Source organism: Catharus ustulatus, chromosome 20, assembly GCF_009819885.2.
Source record: "Catharus ustulatus isolate bCatUst1 chromosome 20, bCatUst1.pri.v2, whole genome shotgun sequence".
Classification (NCBI taxonomy): domain Eukaryota; kingdom Metazoa; phylum Chordata; class Aves; order Passeriformes; family Turdidae; genus Catharus; species Catharus ustulatus.
This window is the reverse complement of record NC_046240.1, coordinates 8,677,263-8,699,778: the sequence shown is the minus strand read 5'-3', so window position 1 is coordinate 8,699,778 and position 22,516 is coordinate 8,677,263. Positions and strand designations below refer to the sequence as shown.

The 22,516-nt window shown below is 42.0% G+C and overlaps 2 protein-coding genes across 5 annotated transcripts in view; both read left to right on the top strand.

Annotated features, from left to right (window-relative positions):
• Nucleotides 1–7,597, top strand: part of PITPNC1 (phosphatidylinositol transfer protein cytoplasmic 1) — a 77,322-nt gene extending 69,725 nt beyond the window's left edge. For 2 of the 3 annotated variants that reach the window (XM_033076639.2, XM_033076638.2), the window contains exon 9: nucleotides 3,445–7,597. In XM_033076639.2, coding sequence (XP_032932530.1) covers nucleotides 3,445–3,704 — 260 coding nt within the window. In that variant the 3' untranslated portion in view covers nucleotides 3,705–7,597. Of the gene's footprint in view, nucleotides 1–959; nucleotides 1,079–3,444 lie in introns of all 3 variants that reach the window. The other variant, XM_033076640.1, reaches the window with a different exon arrangement.
• Nucleotides 7,598–8,765: 1,168 nt separating this feature from the next.
• Nucleotides 8,766–20,614, top strand: NOL11 (nucleolar protein 11). Of its 2 annotated transcripts, none has more exons than XM_033076982.1 (18): nucleotides 8,766–8,875; nucleotides 10,671–10,784; nucleotides 11,459–11,515; nucleotides 12,076–12,221; nucleotides 12,480–12,537; nucleotides 13,051–13,189; nucleotides 13,590–13,796; nucleotides 14,098–14,174; nucleotides 14,502–14,625; nucleotides 15,268–15,371; nucleotides 15,624–15,701; nucleotides 16,358–16,539; nucleotides 16,785–16,910; nucleotides 17,062–17,283; nucleotides 17,746–17,824; nucleotides 18,688–18,780; nucleotides 19,050–19,157; nucleotides 19,461–20,614. In XM_033076982.1, exons 1-18 carry the CDS (start codon nucleotides 8,789–8,791, stop codon nucleotides 19,572–19,574), a joined length of 2,115 nt encoding a protein of 704 aa, XP_032932873.1. In that variant the 5' UTR covers nucleotides 8,766–8,788; the 3' UTR covers nucleotides 19,575–20,614. The 2 variants fall into 2 exon arrangements, with proteins under 2 accessions (XP_032932873.1, XP_032932872.1); XM_033076981.1 differs by lacking the exon at nucleotides 8,766–8,875 and adding an exon at nucleotides 9,124–9,261.
• Nucleotides 20,615–22,516: the final 1,902 nt, after the last annotated feature.

Genomic DNA, 22,516 nt, shown 5'->3' with positions numbered 1-22,516 from the left:
GAGGAAAATGGGAGCCTCAAGAGCAGATCACAGTGCATAATCAAAAGGGCACCCATTTGCAAGCAGACTGTGCTAATAAAATGCTCTTTAAGTGTTTTAAGTAAAAAGTTGATGGCTGTTTTTACGAGGCTCTGAAGTTCCCAAAGCATCATAAAGAACAGACCCAACTCTGACACTGCTCCTGTTCTGATTCCTCACTCCCCACTGGATTTATGGAAAGCATGGGAATACTCACAAGAGTCACAGGTCAATTCTTGGATCCTTTGTGTTTTTGCTGGAGTTGTGGTTGGTGACAAATCCTGTTAAAGGTGTTAAGCATTGCCTGGTGTTCCACAGCCCCTGACAGGCTGTGCTCAGTGATCCTGCAGGTGGGATCAGCCTCATTTGGGGGATAGTTCCAGTTTTCATCATTCCTTCAATTGCTTGAGGCTGCACAACCATTAATATAGTCACTATTAATTCACTTCCCAGATTAAGTGTTAGTTTCTGGAATCTAAACTGGTGTGGGCTCTTAAACTTTTGTTGGTTATGAGATGTACAATGCAAAGTTAACAAAAACTCTTTTTGCAAGTCCTGGAAAGGTAAGTAAATATTTATAATATTTCTGTATCTCTCCTTTATTCCAAAGGATCTTCTAAAATCTCTTTAGAAGATCTTGGCCTTTGCCAAGGCCTGCACTTCAGTACTTCCTGCCTACCTTACATTACACAGATCCTCCTAAACAATTTCCACTCCTTGCTGTTCTCTGACTCCCTTTGACTTAACCTCACACCTTCCTTGGCTGACACAACTACCTTTATGAGGCAATTTTCATAAAGCTAGTTGCTCCTTGCTTTTTAAAAAATCCTTTGTTGGCTTCTGCTGAAAGACTTTGTGTTCCTAGAACCTTCTCCTTAGGCAAAAAAATGAAGTTTGCACTGAATCAATGGAAAATGCCAACAATTTTGACCTTTTTACAGATATGACTATGGATGATGTTCGAGAATACGAGAAAAATATGCATGAAAAAACCAACATTAAAGTTTGCAACCAACATTCATCTACTGTGGATGAAATAGAGAGCCATGCCAAAGCAAGAGTATGTCAATTTTTAAAACATATTGCCCATCCTCAGCCAATACACCTGCACAGACCAGAAAAGTGCAACCAATTGCTCATCAGTCAGTGGAATTTTTGGGAGGTTTTGCTTCAGTAAGAACAGAATCTTTCTCCATGAAGTGCAATCCTACCTTTGGTTTGCACTGTAATCCTGCCAGTTATGTAAGGGAGGGTGGGGTTGGGCTCATATACAACTCCCTGGCTTCCAGGAAAACAATGCTCAAATTTCAGTTGGATGCATAAAGAGGAAGTTAAAGAGGATTTTTACTTTCAATTCTTTGAATAATTAAAAAATGCAGGAGTTCACAGTGGTCCAGTCAAAAAGCCAAGAACATGGGGAGTGGAAAACTTCTATGGGAATCACAAAATTCTTTGTTTCACCAGGAAAAATATCTAATGAGTTACTCACTCTTGTCAAGGTAACTTTAATGTCACCTTCATTGATCAGATACATGCAAGGTGGGAAGTATTTTCAGAAGTAACAGTGGTTTGTGGGAACCTGTAGTTTCCATGTGGAAAAATTGTCATTGAGGTCAGAACAAAAGTTGTTATTAATGGAGAAAAAAAAAAGTGAATTTGAGTCCTCCTAGCTCAGTGTAAGGACTGTTTTACTTGAGTGTATATCACAGCAGAAGGAAATTAAAGCAAATACAAGCTAAAAAGTAAAAGTCAATTTAAGAGTTTCATGTCTGAATTAAAAATGAAGTGTTGGAGGCTCCACTCAGCAAGACTTCACTTCAAAGGACTGCACTGAGAAACCTCACTTCATTTTTCCAAGAGAGCTTTTGGTTCATGTCCTACAGAATCACTCAATCAAAATCCCTGGGATTTCAGGGGGATTTGGGACACTTTGAGTGCAGAACCACTCACCCACTGTTACAGGGTGTGAAATGAAATGCAAACAGCACAACAGGTTCAAAGCTCTCTCCAACACGAGCAGGTCCAGCTCCCCTGGGACCATCTGTTTGCTGCCAGCACTGGTGTCAGATCTGAGCCCTTTTCTCACTCCTGATCCGTGTGGGCTGGGCAGGTCCCTGCAGTGTGGAGCAGGGGGAGCAAAGGCAGAGGCACCACCACGCTTTTGTTTATTGAATGTGATGTTGGAACACGACAGAAAGCTGCTTCCACAGCCGAGGTTGCACATGTCTGCAGCTGGGTAGGGGTAAAAAGCATCAGTGCCCTGGAGGGACAGGATTTTGTCACACATTTTGTAATCCACACTGCCATTCCTGTGCTTCAGACACTCAAATGTCTGAGATATCTTAATTGATTAAAAGACTACTGGTTTTATTTCTAGGTTTTTGAGCTTTGGTAGCTCAAAGAATCTATAAATGGTCTAATGAAATTCTTCAAATTCTTCAAATTTATGAATTTAACTTGACATTCAGCAAAAATCTTAACATTGCCTTCAGTTGGCTCGGTGGGCGTCTTGCAGGCACTGCAGACATGGAGCAGCAGGTTCCAGAAGAGCCTTGCTGATTTTCTGCTCAACTTCCCAGTTTGCAGCAGATGTCATTCCCCGGGGATTTGATTTTCTGGGAGGTTTCGCTCGGCTCCGGCAGAGCTGGGATCGCGCTGCCCTCTTGTGGGCTCGGCAGCACCGGGACACCCCCGGGACCTCCCGGGAACCCCAATTTCCACTCCCAGGGCTTGGGTCCCTCCTCTCATCTGCGGGAACTGAGCGGTGGATTTGTCACTCGCCCAGCCGGGTTTCAGTGCAGTTCCCGGCTGGAAAGTTGGGAAGCACGGCTTGGGATGTGGTGGCTTTGTCAAGTGAGAGGGAATTCTTTAGGCTTTAGGAGTGGAAAAGCCAAACAGGCTCCGTCCTGTGCATGAAGCTGCAGCTACAGGTCAGTGGAAGGAGAGAGAATTTTTCATCTCTTGATAATTACAGAAGATGAACAAACCATGACAACCCTTTGCCCACTTGGGCTCATAATCAAGATGAAAAATTTAAAATCCCTTTCAGTTGTATTATGTTTGAAGTTCTGAAAAATGCTACCTGCTGACTGTATCCAAAGGCACTCTTTAGTTCCCTGTGGAATAGCTGGATTTTCCCAGCAATTACAGAGGCAGCAAGCTTTATTCAGCTCAGACCCAGGTAGAAGAAGCATTAGTACGTGATTAATGTACTTAAAAGTTTGTTTCCTTTACATTGTGCTCATTGTGCTCCAGTCAGCTCCTTACAATGGGGAGGCATTCATGTGGAGAATCACTTAATGAGATGCATGATAAGCAATCATTCCCTGATTCAGGATTTGGATGGAAGTAGTTTAACTGAGTTAATGAAATGATTATTTGAAATTATTCTAACATGCCTTTGTCTTTCATTCCTTCTCGTTGAAGACATGACAATGGATGAAGTCCGAGAGTTTGAACGAGCCACTCAGGAAGCTACCAACAAGAAGATTGGGATTTTCCCACCGGCAATATCTATCTCTAACATTTCCATGCCTTCCTCAACCCGCAGTGCTCCATCTAGTGCTCCATCAACTCCTCTCTCCACAGATGCTCCTGATTTCCTAGCAGTTCCCAAAGATCGGCCTCGGAAAAAGTCTGCTCCAGAAACTCTTACTCTTCCAGATCCATCGAAAAAACACTTTTAAATTAACCCTGCATGTTTCCTCCTGATAAGCCATGTCTGCCACAGCAAGAGTGACATAACTCAATTGCTACAAAGGTCATGGTGGTTTGTTGGTTGGGGTTTTTTTTGTTTGTTTTAAATAATCTTTCCAGTGTGGAAAGATGACTCCTTTCTTCAGACCTGATCCTTAAAACCTTCTGAAAAGTGCATGCAAGAGAAAGTAGTTTATATATTCCTAAAGTAGTGTTTCAAGCCATATGGTGCATCTTACTGACATCAATGGAACAGTCTGAGGGGATGCTATAAACGAAAACCAATCTTTCTGTAGCAGTATTCTGCCTGCAAACCCTCATCTAGGGCACAGCATTTATAATTAGGAGTAGGTATTAAGTAAATCTGCCAAGGACTTCTGAGGCAAATTAGTGCCAACTAGAATGCAGGGTTAACAGAAAAAAAACCCCTCCCATTTTCTTATTTTATAACCAATTTTAAAATCTTTCCCACTCTCAGGCTTCTCCTGTGTGTTCTTAAACCTTCGATCTGTATCTCATTGCACTTGAACACCAACAGATCCACATTTTGCTTAATATGACTCAGGATTTGGGGCCTAAAACACAAAACACAAATATTTTCAAACCTAAAATATCACTGTATCAAAGCCCCAGTTGTAACTAATTATACCTACTTTGAGGCCATTGAACTATTTCTACCTTGCACAGAATTTGTAAAAGGAACCACCCATTTCTTGTAGATAATGTATTTTACTAGCTCTCCCCTGTCCTTTTGTGAGCTCAGAGTGTTGGTGTTCATTAGTGATGTTCTGTGACATTGAAAAAAAACAGCTGAATTGTGCCAGTTGAGAAACAAAAGCAATGAATTCTGGTTTTTTTCTCGCTGGAAGAAAAGTGGCAGTCAGGCTGGGAGACCTTGAATGTAGAGGAAAGAAAACAGGAGACTCCTTTTTCTTTCCTGCTTCACATCTTTGCTAAACAGAACAATCAGACAGAGAGCTGGGTCCAGGCTGCCTCGTTTGGGGAAGGGACACAAAATCAGTCACTTCAAAAAGCAAACGAATCGTGGGTGATGTTGAGGAACCAGAAGTGCTCTTCCTGGTCTGTGTGTGAAATCACTCTTCAATCTCAGGAATTCAATTGTAGACAAGGATGTTTCCCAGAGGGAAGTGTAGATGATGGAAGGATAAAATGAATGGCAGGAGTGGTCTCTTCCTTCCTCCTCAAAGCATGAGCTGGGTGAGAATCTTTCCCCACTGCCCCCCCGGGGCACTTTGCTCTCTTGCACACGAGCTGCTGGTCCACGGCTGCTGCAGCTCCTGTCCCTTGGGAACATCACTTCAGTCCCCAGGGAATGACAGCTCCTACCCGAACCACGATCCCAGAGAGTGATACTGTGTGCCATCACTGATGGTTCATGGATTGAGAGAAAAAGAGACTTTTCCAAAGCTGAGCTGTCACTGAATATTGAACACTCAGTTTGGGGGTGCCCAGACCTGGGGCACAGTGGCTGAAATGCAGCTGCAGCACAAGTTTTGTGGAATGTGTGGTATTTAGGGGGAAGTTTTAGGAGCAGAAGTCATTCCACTGCCAACCTGCACTGAAACAAGTGTTTGTTTGTCTGATAGAGAAAATCCTACAGCCAGCAAAATGCAGGAGCTCTCTGTAGGTTTGCTGTGGTCTGACTTCTGCATCCTCCCATGTCCTGTCCATGCTTGGCTTTGCTTTTCTTCCCAGAGCTGGTAATTCCAAGTCATTGGTGACCTGATGGGTGATGCTGTTTTGTTTTAAAAGAAGCTGTGATACTGAAAACAAAGCTTTCCTACGTTGGTTTATAATTTCAGCTTAACGAGGGTGCACATTGTGGAATTACAGGATCACGTGTGATCTTTTATTATTGTGTTATTATTGGTTTAGTATCAAGATTGGAACATTGGCACCAAAGGGAAATCTTTGAAAACATAACACATTGTTTGGCTGTTTTCTCATTGCCTGACTTTGGCCCATACAGAAATAGTTCAGGTCTGCTCCACCTGGATTTTCAGTTTGTCCAAGACAAATTTGCTCAGTTCTATTCAATGTCCTGGTGCTCACACGTGACTGTTCCTATTCACATTTTGAAATCTGGGTTTGACACAGATTATTCCATCACAGCAGTCCCACATTTACTCGTGTTTAACTGATTGATTTCCAATACATTGATCATGATATTAAGTAGGTTTGGGGGTAAGTCATTTGTGAAAATCATTAGCCCACCTGAAAAGAACAGATTAGAATATGTGCCTGGCAGAGGTGTAGGAGAGAGACAGGGATCCTGGGGTGTAGAGGACACTCCCTGCTGTGCCCAGCTTTAGTCAGGGTCAGGAACAGCCACTCTGCCTCCTGCTGCTGCCCAGCCAAGGCCAATTAAAGATCTGTGATGTGCCCCTGCTTTGGATAAGAATACCCCAGGTTTTCACAAATTGTGGAAGTACCCAGCACTGAGTTCTGCCTTGCTTTCCCCAGCAGCCATCACCCATCTGGTCAATAGGATCTTTAAATGCCTTTTTCTGTTTGGTTGGCTGCTATTTAGGGTAAGAGTGCTTTTTCTAGAATATTCCCAGCAGGCACACATGAAATGAAATGAGAAGGAAGGTCTGAGTATTTTAAACACCTTGAGGAGAAGGGTTTTCAGTACTGATTTCTCCCTTTCTGTTGTGCTTTCAGACACATTTATTAGGATTAAATGAAAGAGTTTTGCAGGTGTTCCTCACTTCGTTTGCAAAAACAAACTTTGATTATGTACTGAGTACAGGCTCAGAGCATGGTGAACACAGCCCTGCTCCTCTTCTCTGCCACAGTGACAAGAATTCTGTGATGCAGCTCTGCTAGGATTGGCAAGGAATTGTTTATCAAGGAGAATACAGTTCAGAGCAAAAACTGTGATGAGTTTGTTCAGGTTTCTGTGAAAACCTCCAGGCTTTGCTTGTACTTCTGTGTATTTTGGATAGAACAACCATTACAAAACAACTGGCAACTCAGTGCAGCTTCAGAAGGGTTGATCTCCTAAAAAATCAAAAAGGGAGGGACCCACAAAAGTTGTGAGGAAGCAGCACATTCCTGAAATGTACTCAATGGGATTTCTTATGAATGTAATGGTTAATTTTGTAAAGGATTGGATAAATCCTATGGAAAGAAACTATTTGACCTTGTTCTTTGGCTTTTTTGATTATTCTGGAAGGTGATTTTGTGACATCTAGTAGCCAATTTGCATTAATTGCTGCTGTAGAGACTTTGAAACTGAAATATTTGTTCCTTGAATTTCAGTTTGTAACAAGACCGCTATACTTTGCTAAAATTGCTTTGAAGCTTGCTGCACTATAACTTCAAAACAATGTGTTATCCTTTGAAATAAGCCAAATGTATATGCTTTTTATGAAATAGTGAGTGCAGTAAGAGAGAATTCAAGATCTTGTCAATAGGAGATTTTCTGTTGCCATTGTTTGGACTTGGTTTTCTATGTGTAAGTTAAAATTGCTAAATAAGTCTAAAAATATTTTGCTTTAAATGAACAGCATGGTCATTGAATTATGATCTCCTGTAGTTTTGTGGTGTCACTAAAACAGGTTTTCTTGGTTTATTTCATTTCTGTGATAATTCCATGTGATTCTGTTATGTCCAGTAATTAATTTCTTTTACTAAGAGCACTGATGGCAACATCAGGCAATGCATCATCACCATCAAAGAAGGACCAAGTCTTGGATTGCTCTGCACCTTCAATAGTGCAAGGCTCAGCAGGATAATGTGACTGTCATTTTTCTCATATCACTTAGTTTCTGGTTTTATCCAAGTTATTTATTATTTTTAATATTGTCTTTTTGTTGCATTTTGTTGTAAATAAACTACCAGCAACTATTCTTTACAACGGTGGCTGTTTTCTCTTACTGGGACTCCTCTAGGCAGGAACCTCCTCATTAACATGTACCATTGACATTTCTACCCCAGCTCTGCAAGTCACTTCCTCAAAACCAAATAGCACAAAGAAATAGCTTTGTGAGGAAAATGTAAAGCACTTACAGCCTCTCTTGGGTTCTGTTTGCCCCAGCTCTGTAAAGGTTTTACCGGGGCAGGTGCCCCATCAGTCTGGCATTAGCCCATTCAGTTGTAAATGACCATTTGCTTGACAAGGAAGTTTTTCAGTGGGGAATCTAATTCTTTATGCAGGGTTTGGCAGCGCAGTGTTGTACCAAATAACTGGAAAATACTGGAAAAGAGACCTCTCCAATCCTCTCAGGCTTGTCTCCAAGTCAGTTAATTTTAGTCAACAGAAATTTCCCTCGCACAACGCTTCTTTACGAGCTTTCACACAGAGACTCTCTCCATAGAAACGGAACTTTCCCTGCTCCAGAGGAACGGCAGCGCTCATTCAGGACGGAAAAGCTCCAGAGCAGCGTGGGACAGAGCAGGGGAACAAAGAGGGGACTGGAAATGTTTTAAATTGGAAATGGCAGGGAGCGAAGGGGACAGAGCGCTGGGTCACCGTGCCCGGCCCTGCCACCGCAGCCCGAGCAGGGGGGACAGTGCCAGGCCCAGAGTGACCCCAGGGACCCGCCCTGACCTTCTACAGCTCGGGCTGCTGCTCTTGGGTAGGGCTGCATTAAAATCTACACACACAAAAAATCCCACACAGGAAAATACAAAGCCGTGAAAACCCGGCTGTGCTGCCGGGGGGACAATCCCAGAGCAGCCCCTGTCTAAGGGACAATCCCAGAGCAGCCCAGCCCGGGGACAATCCCAGAGCAGCCCCCGCCTAAGGGCCAATCCCAGAGTAGCCCCTGTCTAAGGGACAATCCCCCGGTGCCACACGGGGCACTGGCACCGGGACCTGCGCGCCCCTCAGAGCCCAGCGCCGCCGCTCAGCGCGCACGTGACCGCCTCATTAACACACACGTGACCCTCATTAACACACACGTGACCCTCATTAACAGAGACGTGACCCCTGTCACTGCCGGGCACGTGACCATTAATTAGCATAAATCGGAGCCCTCATTAGCGTACAGCCGGCACTGCCGGACGGGCCTGGGAATGTCCGCGGGAGCGATGGGCGCAGTGCGGGATGCGCCGGGGGCAGCGGAACCAGGGCAGTGCCCGCGGACCCGACCACCCGACCGTGCCGCGCTGTGACACCGTCCTGAGAACAGCGGTACCCGCTTTCCTTGGCCTGTACAACATTTAGAGTATCTAACACACTCGGAACGCAGCGGGCTCGCACACCCTCAGCGCAGCCCGCTGCAGAGCCGCCCTGCGCTCGGGGACAGGCGGGGCACGGCCGCACCGCGCGCTCCCTGTCGCGACAGCGCCGGCTCTGTCCCGACCCCGGCCGGCCCCGCCCCGGGTCACGCGGGGGTGCGCGCGCCGCGCGAGCTCTCGCGAGAGCCGGGCCTGGCCAAGATGGCGGCGCTGTGCGAGAGCTTCACGCTGCGCGGGCCGGGCCCCGGCGGCGACGGCCCCGGGCTGTGCCTGGAGCCGGGCCCGGGCCCTGACCTGGTGCTGCTCACCGAGCGCGGCCGGGCCGCCACGCTCTTCAAGGTACCGCCCGCGCGTGCTCGGGGGGCGGCAGCGCTGGCCCGGGCTGCCCCGGCGTGGGGGGGGTGTCCCGGGCCGGGCCGGGGCCGCGCTGCTTCCCGTGTTCCCTCTCTCCAGGCCTGTCCGGGCCAGGCCCCGCCATCCCCGGCCCGGCAGCGGCTCCAGCCTGGCCCGGCCATGCTCTGCCCCCTGCGCTCCTCGCTGGCCCTCTGCTCAGGAACACAGAGCGGCTCGGCCGCTTGTTCGCGTATTTCTCCTCTTACTGATATTCTCTGTCCATTCCCTGTCCCAAAAAACACTTTCCCGAAGCCACAAGTGTGTGTTCCCTGCAGTGCCGGGTTCTGGGCTGTCAGCTCAGCCTCAGCTGCCGTCCTGCTGGCAGCAGGAAGACTTCAGTTTGCAGCACATGAAAATAAAATGTGTTCTGGTCTCTGTTATGATGTAGAACATCATAAGAAACTTCAAGGCGCATATATGAGTTTCTGTGTTTAGTTGACTGTCACATCCATGCGGTTGGGGATTGTAGTGACAGGACAAGCAGGAATGGGTTTAAACTGACAGCGAGTAGATTGAGATCAGATTTTAGGAAGAAATTGTTCCCTGTGAGGGAGGTGAGGCCCTGGCACAGACTGCCCTGAGCAGCTGTGGCTGCCCCTGGGTCCCTGGAAGTGTCCAAGGCCAGGTGGGACGGGGCTTGGAACGCTCTGGGACAGGGGAAGGTGTCCCTGCCCGTGGGAGAGGCTGGGACTTGGTGATCTGAAGTCACTTCCAACCCAGGCCATTCCATGGTTTGAGTGGGTTGATGATACAACCTCCTTTGGGTTGTTTATTCTCACTGCCAAGACAATGTGTGACAACACAACGGTGTTATAAATTTGCCCAGTGTTGTAAATATGCCCAGTGTACTCCGGGCTGAGGAGAGGGGGCTGAGTGCCCTCAGAGCAGTTGGGTGTGAATGACACAGAACAGGAGCTCAGACTGCAAAATCCACTGCTCTCAAAACTCACCTTGAAATAGGAAGAGAAAAAGCACAAATCTGTATATGATTGTATTAGTCAGTGAAAGCAAATTACACTAGTGATAAAATTAATATCTACCCTTTGAAAAAGCTGTGCCTTGTACCTGTGCTTCATGGCATAAGCCCTTCAGACTGTTAAAAGTCAAAGTTATTTCTTATATTAAAAGAAATCTAAGTAACATAGAGTTCTTTCCTGTTATTCTGAAATTGTCGGTGTTAGAGGTGGAAACAGAATGCTCAAGAGGAATTTCTGAGTATAACAGTTTTCATATTTTAATATTTTAATTCAGGTCAGATGTGGCTGCCTTGCATTTCCTTTCTTTCATGAGAGAAGTCCCCAAAGTGGTGTTTCACATGTTACATTTTAATTGCAGTGTTTTTGTTCTGACTGTAGATTTCAGATCAGAAGCCTCTGGGCTGTTGGTCACTTAAACATGGGCAGATTCTCACCTGTCCTGTCGTGTGCAACTTTGAAACCCACGAGTACATCGCGGTTCATGATGACAAGGTGAGAAGCTTCATCCTTCTTCAGAGGGAAAAAGGATTTGGTGGGTCCTCCTGAGGGATCAGCAGTGTGCCATTTCTGGTGGAAGGTGTGGGGAAGCCCTCAGCACAGTGGGACATGAGCAGTTTCTGTGCTGAGCACCGTGGTCTGGCAGCCCTTGGAAGCAGGAGGTTCTCAGTGCCTCGTGCATGCTCTCCCTAAGCTTGAGTTATTTCTCCTGTTGCAGCCTGGGTGACATTTACAGCTGCATGGTCATACTACTGCAGTGGTTACAGTGATTGACACCCCCATCCTTGTTTTTCTGCTCGTTTCACAGTTAAAAGTTTCTCTGTGTACGTGCAGCATTTGCTTAGATCATGCTGAGCCTTTGGCTTCTTATTGTTGATGAAATATCACTCCTGCCCTTGCATTGCTTGTGAAAATCAGGCCAACTGTATCTCACCTGTCTCCATCACTCTGATCTACCTGTGACTTTTTCTTTATTCTTTCCTGTCCTTTCCAACTGAGGATTTCTGAGCTTGGTTTCTATTCCTGCTGTTTCTGCTCCCCCCTGGGGCAGTTCCCACTCAGGTCACTGTGAACAATCCCTGTGTTTTCCTCCTGTTGCAGTTGCTGGTATTTGGAGTGCTGAGAAGTCTGTGTGTTAGTTTTACCTAAAAATGATGCTTCTCTTAAAGGTTTTAAGAATATGGAAGAGTGAAGACATTAGCTTGGACAAAGCCTTCAAAGCAACAGTAAGTCTCCTTTATGTGTTCTATGTGTTTTGGATCCTGGTGGAGGGAGAAAGTGCTCTAATTTTCATAGTATTGGCCATATTACATTTTAGCTTAACTTGTGCTTCATGATGTGGTGGAGTATTGTAGGGAATCCACTTGCACTGACTTTATCATCAGAATATTTCCCATAAAAATGATTGTTATGCCAAGGCCAGCTTTTCTGAGGACTTTCTAAAGATGATGAATTGTGTTCAATTACAGATCTTTGTGCTCTGCTGGTTGATGTGTTAAACATCACTTTGTGTGTTGTTGTAGAGCAGTTGTGTGACCTCCTGACCCTGTCATGTTTTTTCTGATGTGATTCAGGAGTGTAATGCTCATCAGGACATTTTCCTGGCTTTTTGTTGGGAGTTTGCATTATTTTTGGCATTTCAGCAAATCAGCAGCTACTAGATCTACACTATTAAGAACCTTAAAGGTTCATCATTCTTTGGTTATAAGTTTATTGGAAAAAGAATAATGAATAAAGCACTCAGTTTTCAGGGTAGTGCAGCAGAGATTTGTTTTTGTTCCTGCAGCTCTCAGCAGATGTGTACAGGATCCATTCCCTGCCCCATGGGGGGCTGCTGGTGCTGTTCAGGGGAGGGGGCGTTCGGACGCTGGATGAGCTCTTGGAAGCCCCTCAGCAGGAGATTGAAAACGTCATCTCAGGTGAAGCCATCAGGTAAGTGATGCCACTTTGTGATGATTTTTGCTCAGAGGAATTGACTGTGATGATGAAAGTTGTTCCCTCTTCTGAAGAGATGGGGGAAATCAAAGGCCAAGATTGAAGGGTTGGGTGTTTTCTTCCAGCACATTGTTTTTAAAATCTCAGTTATTTATAGAGATTTTCTAAAACTTAGAAGATGCCTGAAGAATAGTGATATGACTTTATGTATAAACCTAGAATTTGGAGGATGCTCATCCAACTTTCTGATTTTAGGTGGAGTGGAGCTTTTATGGAAGACCAACAACCTGTCTTAATTTTCACTACTGAGAAAGTGAGTTAAATACTTTTCATTTTAAAATCTCTCATAGTAGGAGACCTGAGTGCTTTTTTCAAAATTCATCACCTGTTTAATTTGATTTTAAGAGCTTTTAGTGGAATCATTATCCTGATATAATCAATAGGGCAGTTAAATGGAAGTTGTGTTGCATTCAGGGCTGAGAAGCCAGGCTCTCAGAACTGCAGAGAACAATTCATAAGGTGAGGTACAGTGGGCATTGTGTGACTCTTCATCACTCATTGTGAAAAACTGTTGAATAGGATGTATGTTTTAAAAAAGAAATTATACATGAATCTGTCTTTATGCAAATACTTCTTCCTATGAATCCATTTATTGCATCAAATAAGAATTTTATTTACTTGAATATTCCAAATTATTCTCTATGTCTTATAGAAAATACAATTTCCTAATTTTTTCAAACATCTAAAGTTAAGCAATACTGATACTTGAATTTCTGTTATATCTTCTTTGTGTAATTTAAGGGGAAATTTTCTTCTTTTATTTTAGGATGAGGATTTTTTTGTCTATGTACAGAAACCTAAGCTGAATAGTCTACACAAATACAAGCTTGAACAACAGGAATCAGCCAAGCCACTGTGTTTCACAGCACATATAACAAACCAAACTGTTACACTTCTGTGTTTGTGTAAGTTACATTTGTTAATGGGTTTTGATAAGGAAGCAAAGAATTGTATGAAATGACATTAAATGTTCACATTTATGATTTGCTGTTTAATATTTTCAGTTTTTTAAACTTCTTAAAACAGCTACAAGTAGTAATTAAAGATTCCTGATACTTTAATGGTTGCAAAGGCCAACTGTTCCTCCCTGTGATCTTGTACCCTGCAGATTTCATTACACCTTTATTGCTGTGCCTTTATTTTGCTGCTTTGGATCATAATAAGTCCTTGAAATATCCTGTATTAATTCTTTCAGCATCCACTGGATGTTGTTCTTTTTTGATGTCCTTTTGCCGTGTGATATCAAACAGTTTTTTTTCACAAAAAACAACAGTAAAAGAGTGATTATTATTTTTCTTTTGACAGATTCCAATGACTCTGTGTACCAGATTCTGATACCTCTGCAGCAAGATACTGAAGAAGAGGAAGAAGAAAAAGAAATTTTGTCCAAGTCACTATTACTGAACTTTTCAATATCTCAAGCTGTTCTGAAAGGAACATCTTTAGTTGCCCTGGACAAAGACCACATTGCAGTGTTGGGCAGTCTGAATGCACCCAAGAAACAGCCCAAAGGTAGCTTGAAAAATTGTATTCAGGTGTTGTAAGGTCTAAAATTTCCTTGGGCAGAGCACTAGGTGGGAAAATTGTGCTGTCTCTTTTGTCCCAGCTTCTGGTTTAAAGCTCTTCACTGGAAAATCAACTTTTCTTTAAATTGAGATTTAACCTGAGCATTGTAATTCCTAATGCTAAATACTGGCTGAGCTGTTTTGGAACAGTTATTTCTGTTTCCTCCAGCCTTTGTAACTGAGGGTAGCAAAAGCAAATGTAACACTTCTGTTGCTTTTTGGTCTCATCTATCTCTTCCTTCCCTCAGAGTGCCTGACCATATGGAATACAAAATTTCAGACATTGCAAACATCAAAGGAGCTGCCCCTGGGGACCAGCGGCCAGGTAAAGCTCAGCCATGGGTTTAGGGTCTTTGAGCTTTGTGCATTTGGCAGCAGGGAAGGGAGTGTTGGACTGCAGAGCTCTGCTGCTACTGGAGGAGCAGTAATTGCAACTTCTGCAGCAAAATTAATACTGACAGTTGATGAGTAGTTTCTGTCAGAATATTCATTGGGAGGATGGTGACCTGTAGGAATTTCTGTATTTAGTATTTTGTCACTTCTCGTGGTCATGATTATTTGGTGTGAATAAAATAATTGAACACAAAACCCATCAGAGCAGGAACTCACTTTTCTGCTCATCTCATTAATGATACATTTTAATATTTTGCAGTTGTGGTGTTATGAGGAAAAATTTTTTCTAATTCATGGGAAAGTGCTGACTGTAATAATGTACAAGTGTGAAACATCATCCTTGGCAGCTGCTGTGGGAAAGCTCAAGTGCAGTCAAACCCCTGGTAAGATTTTTTTAAAAAATAATTATAGTGAAAAGATCTTGTAAAAGGAAGATGTCTGAAATTATATAAATATTGTTTTAACATAGTCCTATAAAATTAATTGAAGTTGAATTCCTGGCTGTTAAATTCACTGGTGCTGGGAACACCAAAGCACACAAATGTCTGAATTTATTGTGGCTTCACTTAACCTGGGTCGTCACTCAGATACTGGAATTACTGACAACACTGGAATGCTGGTGATGAATACTGAAAACAAACTGAAGTGCTGTTTCATAAAAAGTATTTTAGAGGAGTATGTGATTGGATAGGGTGATGTCAAACCTTAGTTTGTGAACTTCAATTTGAAGTTGTATTGTCATAGTGGTTTTAATCAAACACTGCAGTGGTAAAACATTGCAAGTAATGCTCAGGATAAATTGTGTAATAACTTACTTGTCCTGCTCTCAGAGGTAAAATGGAGAAACAGTATAAAAAAGATAATTTAATTACCTGCTGCTGAAATAAAAGTGGCAACTTTCTTGGCATAAAATCAGTTGCATTATAGTTTAGAAAATACCTATTAGCATAAGAAGTTGATGCAATATTCATACTTTAATAAATGTGCTGTGTTATCTTCATGTAGTTTCATTTGTGTGTTCCCAGATGTGTCCTCGTTTATGAACTGGAATACTCTGGAAGATGAAGAGCTGGTGGTTTCCTTTCAGTCCCAGGAGTCTGTAGGTCTGAAAGCAGAGTCCAGAATGAATGTAAGTTAGCATTAGAGTCATTTGAAGTTGTTGTTTGTCTTGTCTCTTCCCCGTGCTGCTACTTTTAGGTGTTGCAGCGGAAAGAAATTTCTGTTACTTCTGTTATGTGTTACTGATTGTTTCTAACACTGTTTCTGGAATTCGAGTTAGTAATCATAGTCTGGACAACAAGTTGGCAAATGTACTGTTACCTTGCTTGAAATCCTTAAATATTTTGGAGCTGAATAATAACTGTGTTTTTTTCTTTACCAGTTAAGATCAAAAAAGAGCATTGATGCTGAACTACCATTCGACAGCTTATCACCTGGGCAGGTCTTAGCACGTTTCAAAGTAAGTAACCCAAATATCCTCAAGTATTGTTTAGACAATCTCAAAATACTCTAAGTGTCTCTTAAGCTGTTACCTCTTTCCATGTCCTTTTGCACATATCAGGTTGGCCAAGCTGCCTTGAACAGGTGAGGTGAAGGATATTGTTGTTATCATTATTGTGCAAGAACAGCATTTGGGCATGATGAAATTAAGTTTTGTCATAGGAGCATGTTTTGAGAACTGTACAATGCAGGGTTTATAATAGCTGGGTTCTGGAAACTTGCACAAATGTGTTCATTTTTGATGACAGTCTCTTACAGTAAATAAGGGAGGATATTTCATCTGAGCTTTGTTTGTTTAGGTTTTTACCAACGGCTTTAATTTTGTTGAAGGCCTTTTGGCTGTAGGAAGTCAGAGGAATTGTCAGGAATTGTCACTGATGTAACAGATGGTTGATCCATGAGCAGTTACTGCTTACCTGAGTTCAGAGTGAGGGATTTCCTCATTTGGCTCTTTCATGCTTGAGAGAAACTATCCAATCCAAACACAGAGTGGTGAGGGATTTTTGTAACTTGAATTCCAAAATAGGTCTGCTTCTACTTGGTCTAATTAATACCAGGGCAGTTCTCAAACACGTGCCTTGTACTTCTGAGTTGCACAGTATTTGTCTTTTCCAGGATGCTCCTAATTATTTGTTGGAAACCAAATTTAGAAGGTTGATGGCAAGAGCACCGACGCCAGATCTGCAAGCCACCGTTGGCGGTGTGGTCAATGTCCTTACAGACAGATGTAAAAATTCAAAGTACTACCCTCAAGATTTCCTGCAGGAGATTGTGGAAACATGGGACTTGTCCTACAGGTAATGACTCTGCATTTTTAAAAGTGTAAGGAGTAGTCTTTAAAATTAAAATGAAAAGTAGAAATCAAGTTCTTTCTAAGCTTCTTTTGAATTATCAGAATTTAGTACCAAAGGTGCTTATTTTCTGATGAAGTTGGTGTTTTGCATAAAAATCCATCTGGGGAGGAAGATTAGTACTATTACCTTAGTCATCAGTGTAGTTCTCAGTGTGGACTTTGCAACCTATTAATTTCATATTCTTATAGTTTATGTCCAGATTTAATGGCTGTTGGTTTGGAGAAAAAAGATATGCATCTCTTACAAACCTGCCTGGAACGGTTTCCAGATATTCCTGAAGAAATTACTTATGCTTGCCTGAAAGCATTTTTAAGGTAACTCGAAATCTCTTTTTTTTCTTCACTAAATTTTAGTCTGCTTTCATTTTCATAATAAGTTTCAAAGAGGTAATTATGTGTGTTAATGGCACTGCTGATTTTAAAGCTAATAATTAAAATGTTAAATGTCTGAATTTTTCTTCCACAGCATAAGTGAAGCCCATCTTGAAAACACAGATGTAAATCTAGATTCTGTCATCTGTTACATTGATGTTGAATCCGACAAGAAAGAAGTTAAGACTGAAATTGTAGAAAATGGTTTCAGTGCACAGATGGACCAGGACATGTGTGGTACCAAAATCCCAAAGGAAAGCCAGTCCTGGAGTGATGATGAGTCCTGCCCTGTTGGGCCTCAGAAGGCAGCACTGCTGTATCCTGTGTGTGGTGAAGGGAAGCCAGAGCATTGCATGTGCTGTGGATGTTTGTAGGTGGTGTTCCCAGAAGGAGCATCCTCTGTTCCTCAGTTATTGCTGAAAGTTTCTGAGGTCCCATAAGAGTGGTTCCTACTCGGTAGAAAAACTGTTCAAATCTAGATTTAGAATGTATCTACACCAATTAAAACCTTGCTTTATTACTTTTGCAATAATTTTTCTCTACGGAAGAGAAAAGGTGTCAGTGCTTTGGATATTTGCCTGTTAAAACACATCGGGCAGTTACACCCTTGCAGTAGACAGAACTATTCAAGTTAAATCTGTCATGATGGTTCAGTTGCTGTGGATATTTCATGATAGAAATAAGATTCAAAAACCTGGAGAAATATTTTCTTTAGAATTCTCTCTGGTAGAAACTGGTATTTTTCCTGCAATGTTCTTCCCTTAACAGTACTGCACAGAAATGCTGTTCTCCATTCAGCTTACACTGAAACGTTTCTTTTGCCTCACCTGAAAAACCTTCCAGCTCAAGAAGCTGTTGTAAGTATTTTAACATTAAAAGGTTTTATCCCTGACTGTTATTTAGTGGTGAGGGAAAAGGAAGAGAGTTTTTCTGTTGTATATGAGAAATTCACTATTCTTTCTGCTTTCTGAATAACAAAGTAATGCACAAAAATTAATTAGCATGCCTAAAAATATTTAATGTTAAGGAATATCGCATTTTTCCACATATTTCAGTAATTTTCTTTATATTTGTAGTCCTAACTTGTTTTAGAACATGTAAGTAAGAAACTCTCTTTATGACCCAGCTTACCTGGAAAATGTTCATATTCTCTTAGCAAGTAATAATACCTTTGCTTGATTTAGATGCTTTTTAGGAAAGGGAAAAGGCACGGTAAATTAGTCAGTTATATCAGAAACAGAAATTTAGAAAATATGAGAAACAAATTCTGTATAATCCCAAATGTAATAGAAATCGAAATCCCCTTAGTTTAGGAAAAAAACCAACCAAACTCCCCCATTTCTCAGAATCTGAAATAGAACTTAAAGAACTGTGTGTACCTGAGCATATATGAGATTTTCCAGTGATTTCAGAAAAGCCCCACACATCAGAACAAAGCTGATCTCAGCTCCAGCACATTTCCTGGAGCAGTGATTACTCCTGGATGTCATTTACACTGAATGTCGATGAAAATTTTCGAACATCCAGCTATGGGTGGTGTAAGGGAACCATAAAACTTGTTTTTCATGTGTAGTAGACAGGCATCCATGTTTGCATTCAAAAACAAAACAAAACAAAAATTTTTTAAAAATCCTTATGAATATTACCACGTGCAGGACAAACCCCCTTGGTCTATTAAATGTTTGTCTTTTTACAAATGTTGTGACTTTTCTACTTTCAGCTATTTCTCAGGTATTTATATTACCTGTATGTGAAATGCAGTGGAAAAGTTAACACCACTCTTCCTGGAATACGCTCTCCCACAATAAATCAGGTGAGCAGCTCATTCTAAGAGCTGTCCTTCCTTCCCTCTCTGGGGTATGTAACTGTGAGTAGTTGGGGAATATCTAAAATCAACTGAACATACACATCCATTCTACAAAGTACTGTCTGTCAGTGTAACCTGTATGAACTCAGCTGTAACACTTTAACAATCAAAATGAAAATATGAACCCATACATTTTGCACTAGAAGTTAGTAAAGCCAAATGCATGTTATTTCCAGATTAGGAAGTGTAAGTGTACTTCTCTTGTTTGTCTTCAGATCATGGATTGGATGTGCCTGTTGCTTGATGCTCACTTCACTGTCATGGTGATGCTGCCAGAAGCAAAGGAGTTGCTTTCAAACCTGCATAGGTTTGTGAGAGCCCAAGTAAGTTGCATCCTCTGTGATAATTATTTGATTTTCAGTTGGTTTGGAATATGGGTGTTGAAAAAGGGGGGAGACAGAAAACAACAAATTATATCGTGAATCAAATAATGTGTGTCCTCCTCTATATGCTCTTTCCTGAGCATGAATTGCAGTTGCCTCTGTCTCATTTGAATTTCAAAAGCTGCTTTGTTTGGTTTAAATATCTTAAACTGTGCAGAGCCACAGATAGTTCCATTGTATGATGATGTATGAAAATAGTTAAAATGTATTTTAATATAAATGTCTCTGTTTTCTTCTTTTCAGGTACGGTTCTACTCAGAACTCAACAAGATTGAAGGAAGTTTGAGGGAATTACAAAGACTGAACCACCTGAGAGAATCTCACACCTATTCTATTGAAGTGCTGGAAATCATTTGAATTTGAAATTCATTAACACATTTATTTTGTATTGATTCCTTTTATGACAAGGATGTATTAGCACTCCATATTGGGGCTGTCAAAAGTTGTTTTCTACATAGGAGGAGCCTGGTTACTCTGTAGCTACGTGGGAGTTGTAAGTTTTGAACCTTGTGTATTAAAATCTCTTTTTGACTGGATGAGAAGCTGGATATTTGCTTATATTTTCATGTAGGATTTTGATATGTGATCATGAGAACTTCCTAAAATACCACAAAATTCTTGGCTAAACACAAGATGATTGTGGCAGAAGTGCTGGGGGCATGACTTGCTCTCTTGGGCTGAGTAACTTGGCAAGAGGTGCACGCACAGTTAATGGCTTGAGTCACTTTGGAAGGTGACATGTTTCAGTTGTATTTATACACTGACAATACCAAATCTATGTAGAAGTCTAAAAAAAAACCCTGCAGTGGCAGCTGAAGATTTTTACAGAGGGGGACTTCTTGGCACTGGAAGTAGTTGCTTTCAGTATTTTGGACAAGAAAACTCAACTCAAATTTAAAATAAGAACATTGTTACCTACATTGATTTCTGTAAGTACTTCTCAACTATTGGACACCTCAACTTAGTTAATGTCACCTATAGTGCTTGAACTCTCACATTTCAAAGTACATCTTAGATTGGTTTTGACTCTTTGAAATACAAAGTGATTAACTAAAGTTTTATGTAAACAGCATTTGTTGAAGATTTTAAAGATATCTGTTGAATTATTCTTCTGATGAGGCATTCACTTAAAGGTGACTTGTTACAAGATATTTTTGGGACTATTCCTCTGGAATAGGGAGAAATGGGACTGAAGCATAATGCTGCATTTCCTCCAGTCAAGTGTAAGATGGATTGTTTGGGACAAGATAATCAGTACATTTTCAGAACAGCAAATACAATGTTATTTTTACTTAATTTTACTAATGATGTGATTGAATATGAATAGAATTCAGCATATCAGTACATTGATATACTTTGGTTTTCATCATGTAAATAAAATGGCAATTGGAACTACATTGAATTACCTCAGCAAAAGTCATGTAAGCCCTTCCTTCCTACACCTGACTTCCAATCTACTGCCGTGCTCTGGTGTAACATTACTCAGCAGCACCATGGTGTCTTAGAAAAATGTATGTGGAACTGATTGAATGCAATTCCTAACACAAGTTATGAAATAGTTTGGAGTGAAGGACTGGACAAAAGCATCTCACTAATTTAAGCAAGAGCATATGACCACTTGTTCTGAATGCCATCCAGCTGTAGGTTAAGTTCTTTCCCTTATCCAGACAACAGCTTGGAACAACTGGGCTGCTCATCTTCAAAGTGCCTTGTGAAAGGAGGTTTTTTCCTCCATCTGTCCTAAGGATGGAAGCAGGATAGGCCCTCCACACAAAAATCCCTCTTCCTGCTGTGTTCAATTCACTTATAAATATGCTCATTTAACTCTACCAGCAGTAGAGTTCCAAATCAGTATGTTCTACTGTGGAGTGGGCAGGTTTTTGGGGTTGGGGTTGATTTCTCTGTTCTGAGATATGTGTTGGAAAGGACTGATTTATATCCTGTCCCTGAAAGTAACACCTCTCTGTGCACCCATTTCTCCACCATAAAATGAAAATTATTAAGTTCTGTTCAGTAAGCAATTCCACATCACTAACTAATAAGGGATGGGATTAAGAGATGAGATCCTCTGGTTCACAGTTCCAAAGCACATGACTCTCAGCACTTTTGATCTACCACAAATACACAAAACCTGCAGTATTTTGGAGGTGTTAGTGCTTTCCCAATGCTGCAGGCTAAGTGTTTGGTGCAGCTGCTGCACTAGGACCGTTGCTGGATTCTTGGTGTATAGATGGCAGAATGCACAGGTGTTTTTCCCATGATACCAGAAGGAGATAATGGGAAATGTGTGTCTGTGTATTCATGTATTTAAAGAGTTACCACAATCCTCTGCAACCTTGTAAGAGGTAGCAAAAATCAGCCTGACATAAGCAATCTAAAGGTAACTTGGAAAGGTTTAGAATACAAATTGAGTAGAAAGGTGTAAATGGGGCTGGGCAATGTTGGCTGCTGCTGTGTGTGTGTCATCCTGTTTAGACCAGGGCTTTGAGCCTGTGCAGCTGCAACACCGAATATAAAAGAGCTGCAGATAAAAAGCTGGATGTAGAGTGCAAATTGGGCTAAACCCTGCTGCCACTGTTGCGTGCCTGATGCTGTGGCAGGTTTGTGGGTTTAATGAGGTGCTCGGCCTGAGCAACAGTTAATGAACAAAAGGACTTCAAAAATTACTACAGAATGCAAATTAAATGACACGTTGGCCATGTCACTGCCATGCTTATGGTATGACCAGTGCTGGGTTTTACCTTGCCCAGAAGTATAAGGGACTGAAAGAAATGAACATGTAAACAGACTGATTTTCTAATGATAAGACTTCTGGCTCTCTGAAATCCCAAAGCTGCCTTCATCCAGCAATGAAAAGGAAGATTGGTTGTAAGAAATGTTTGTGTGCCTTGGGCTGGCTTTCAGTTTGTACTGCTTTTGCTTATGAAACTGATACCCTGAATTCAAGTGGCGGCATTGGAAACCCAACTGTGCAACTGGCTTTTGTTGATTTTTAGCTCTTTTTGGGTTCTGGCAAATGAGACAATCAGGGAATACAAAGCAGACGGAGCCCATCTCATTCCTAGTGCTCCAGGGAACTGTGGAAACAGCAGAATAGAGAAAGTGGATGGACAAAAACGGTGATGGTGTGTCCGTATGTGATCTCAGTGCTTGCTTCACACGAGTGCTGGCCGTGTAAGGGTGAGCTGTAAAGGGGTTTAACGGGCGAGGAGTCAAAGCACGGCCAGAGATGAGTGTGAGCGGTCAGGGGAGCTCCTTGGTGCCGATAGCGGAGGGAAGCCTCTCCCGAGGGGACAGCC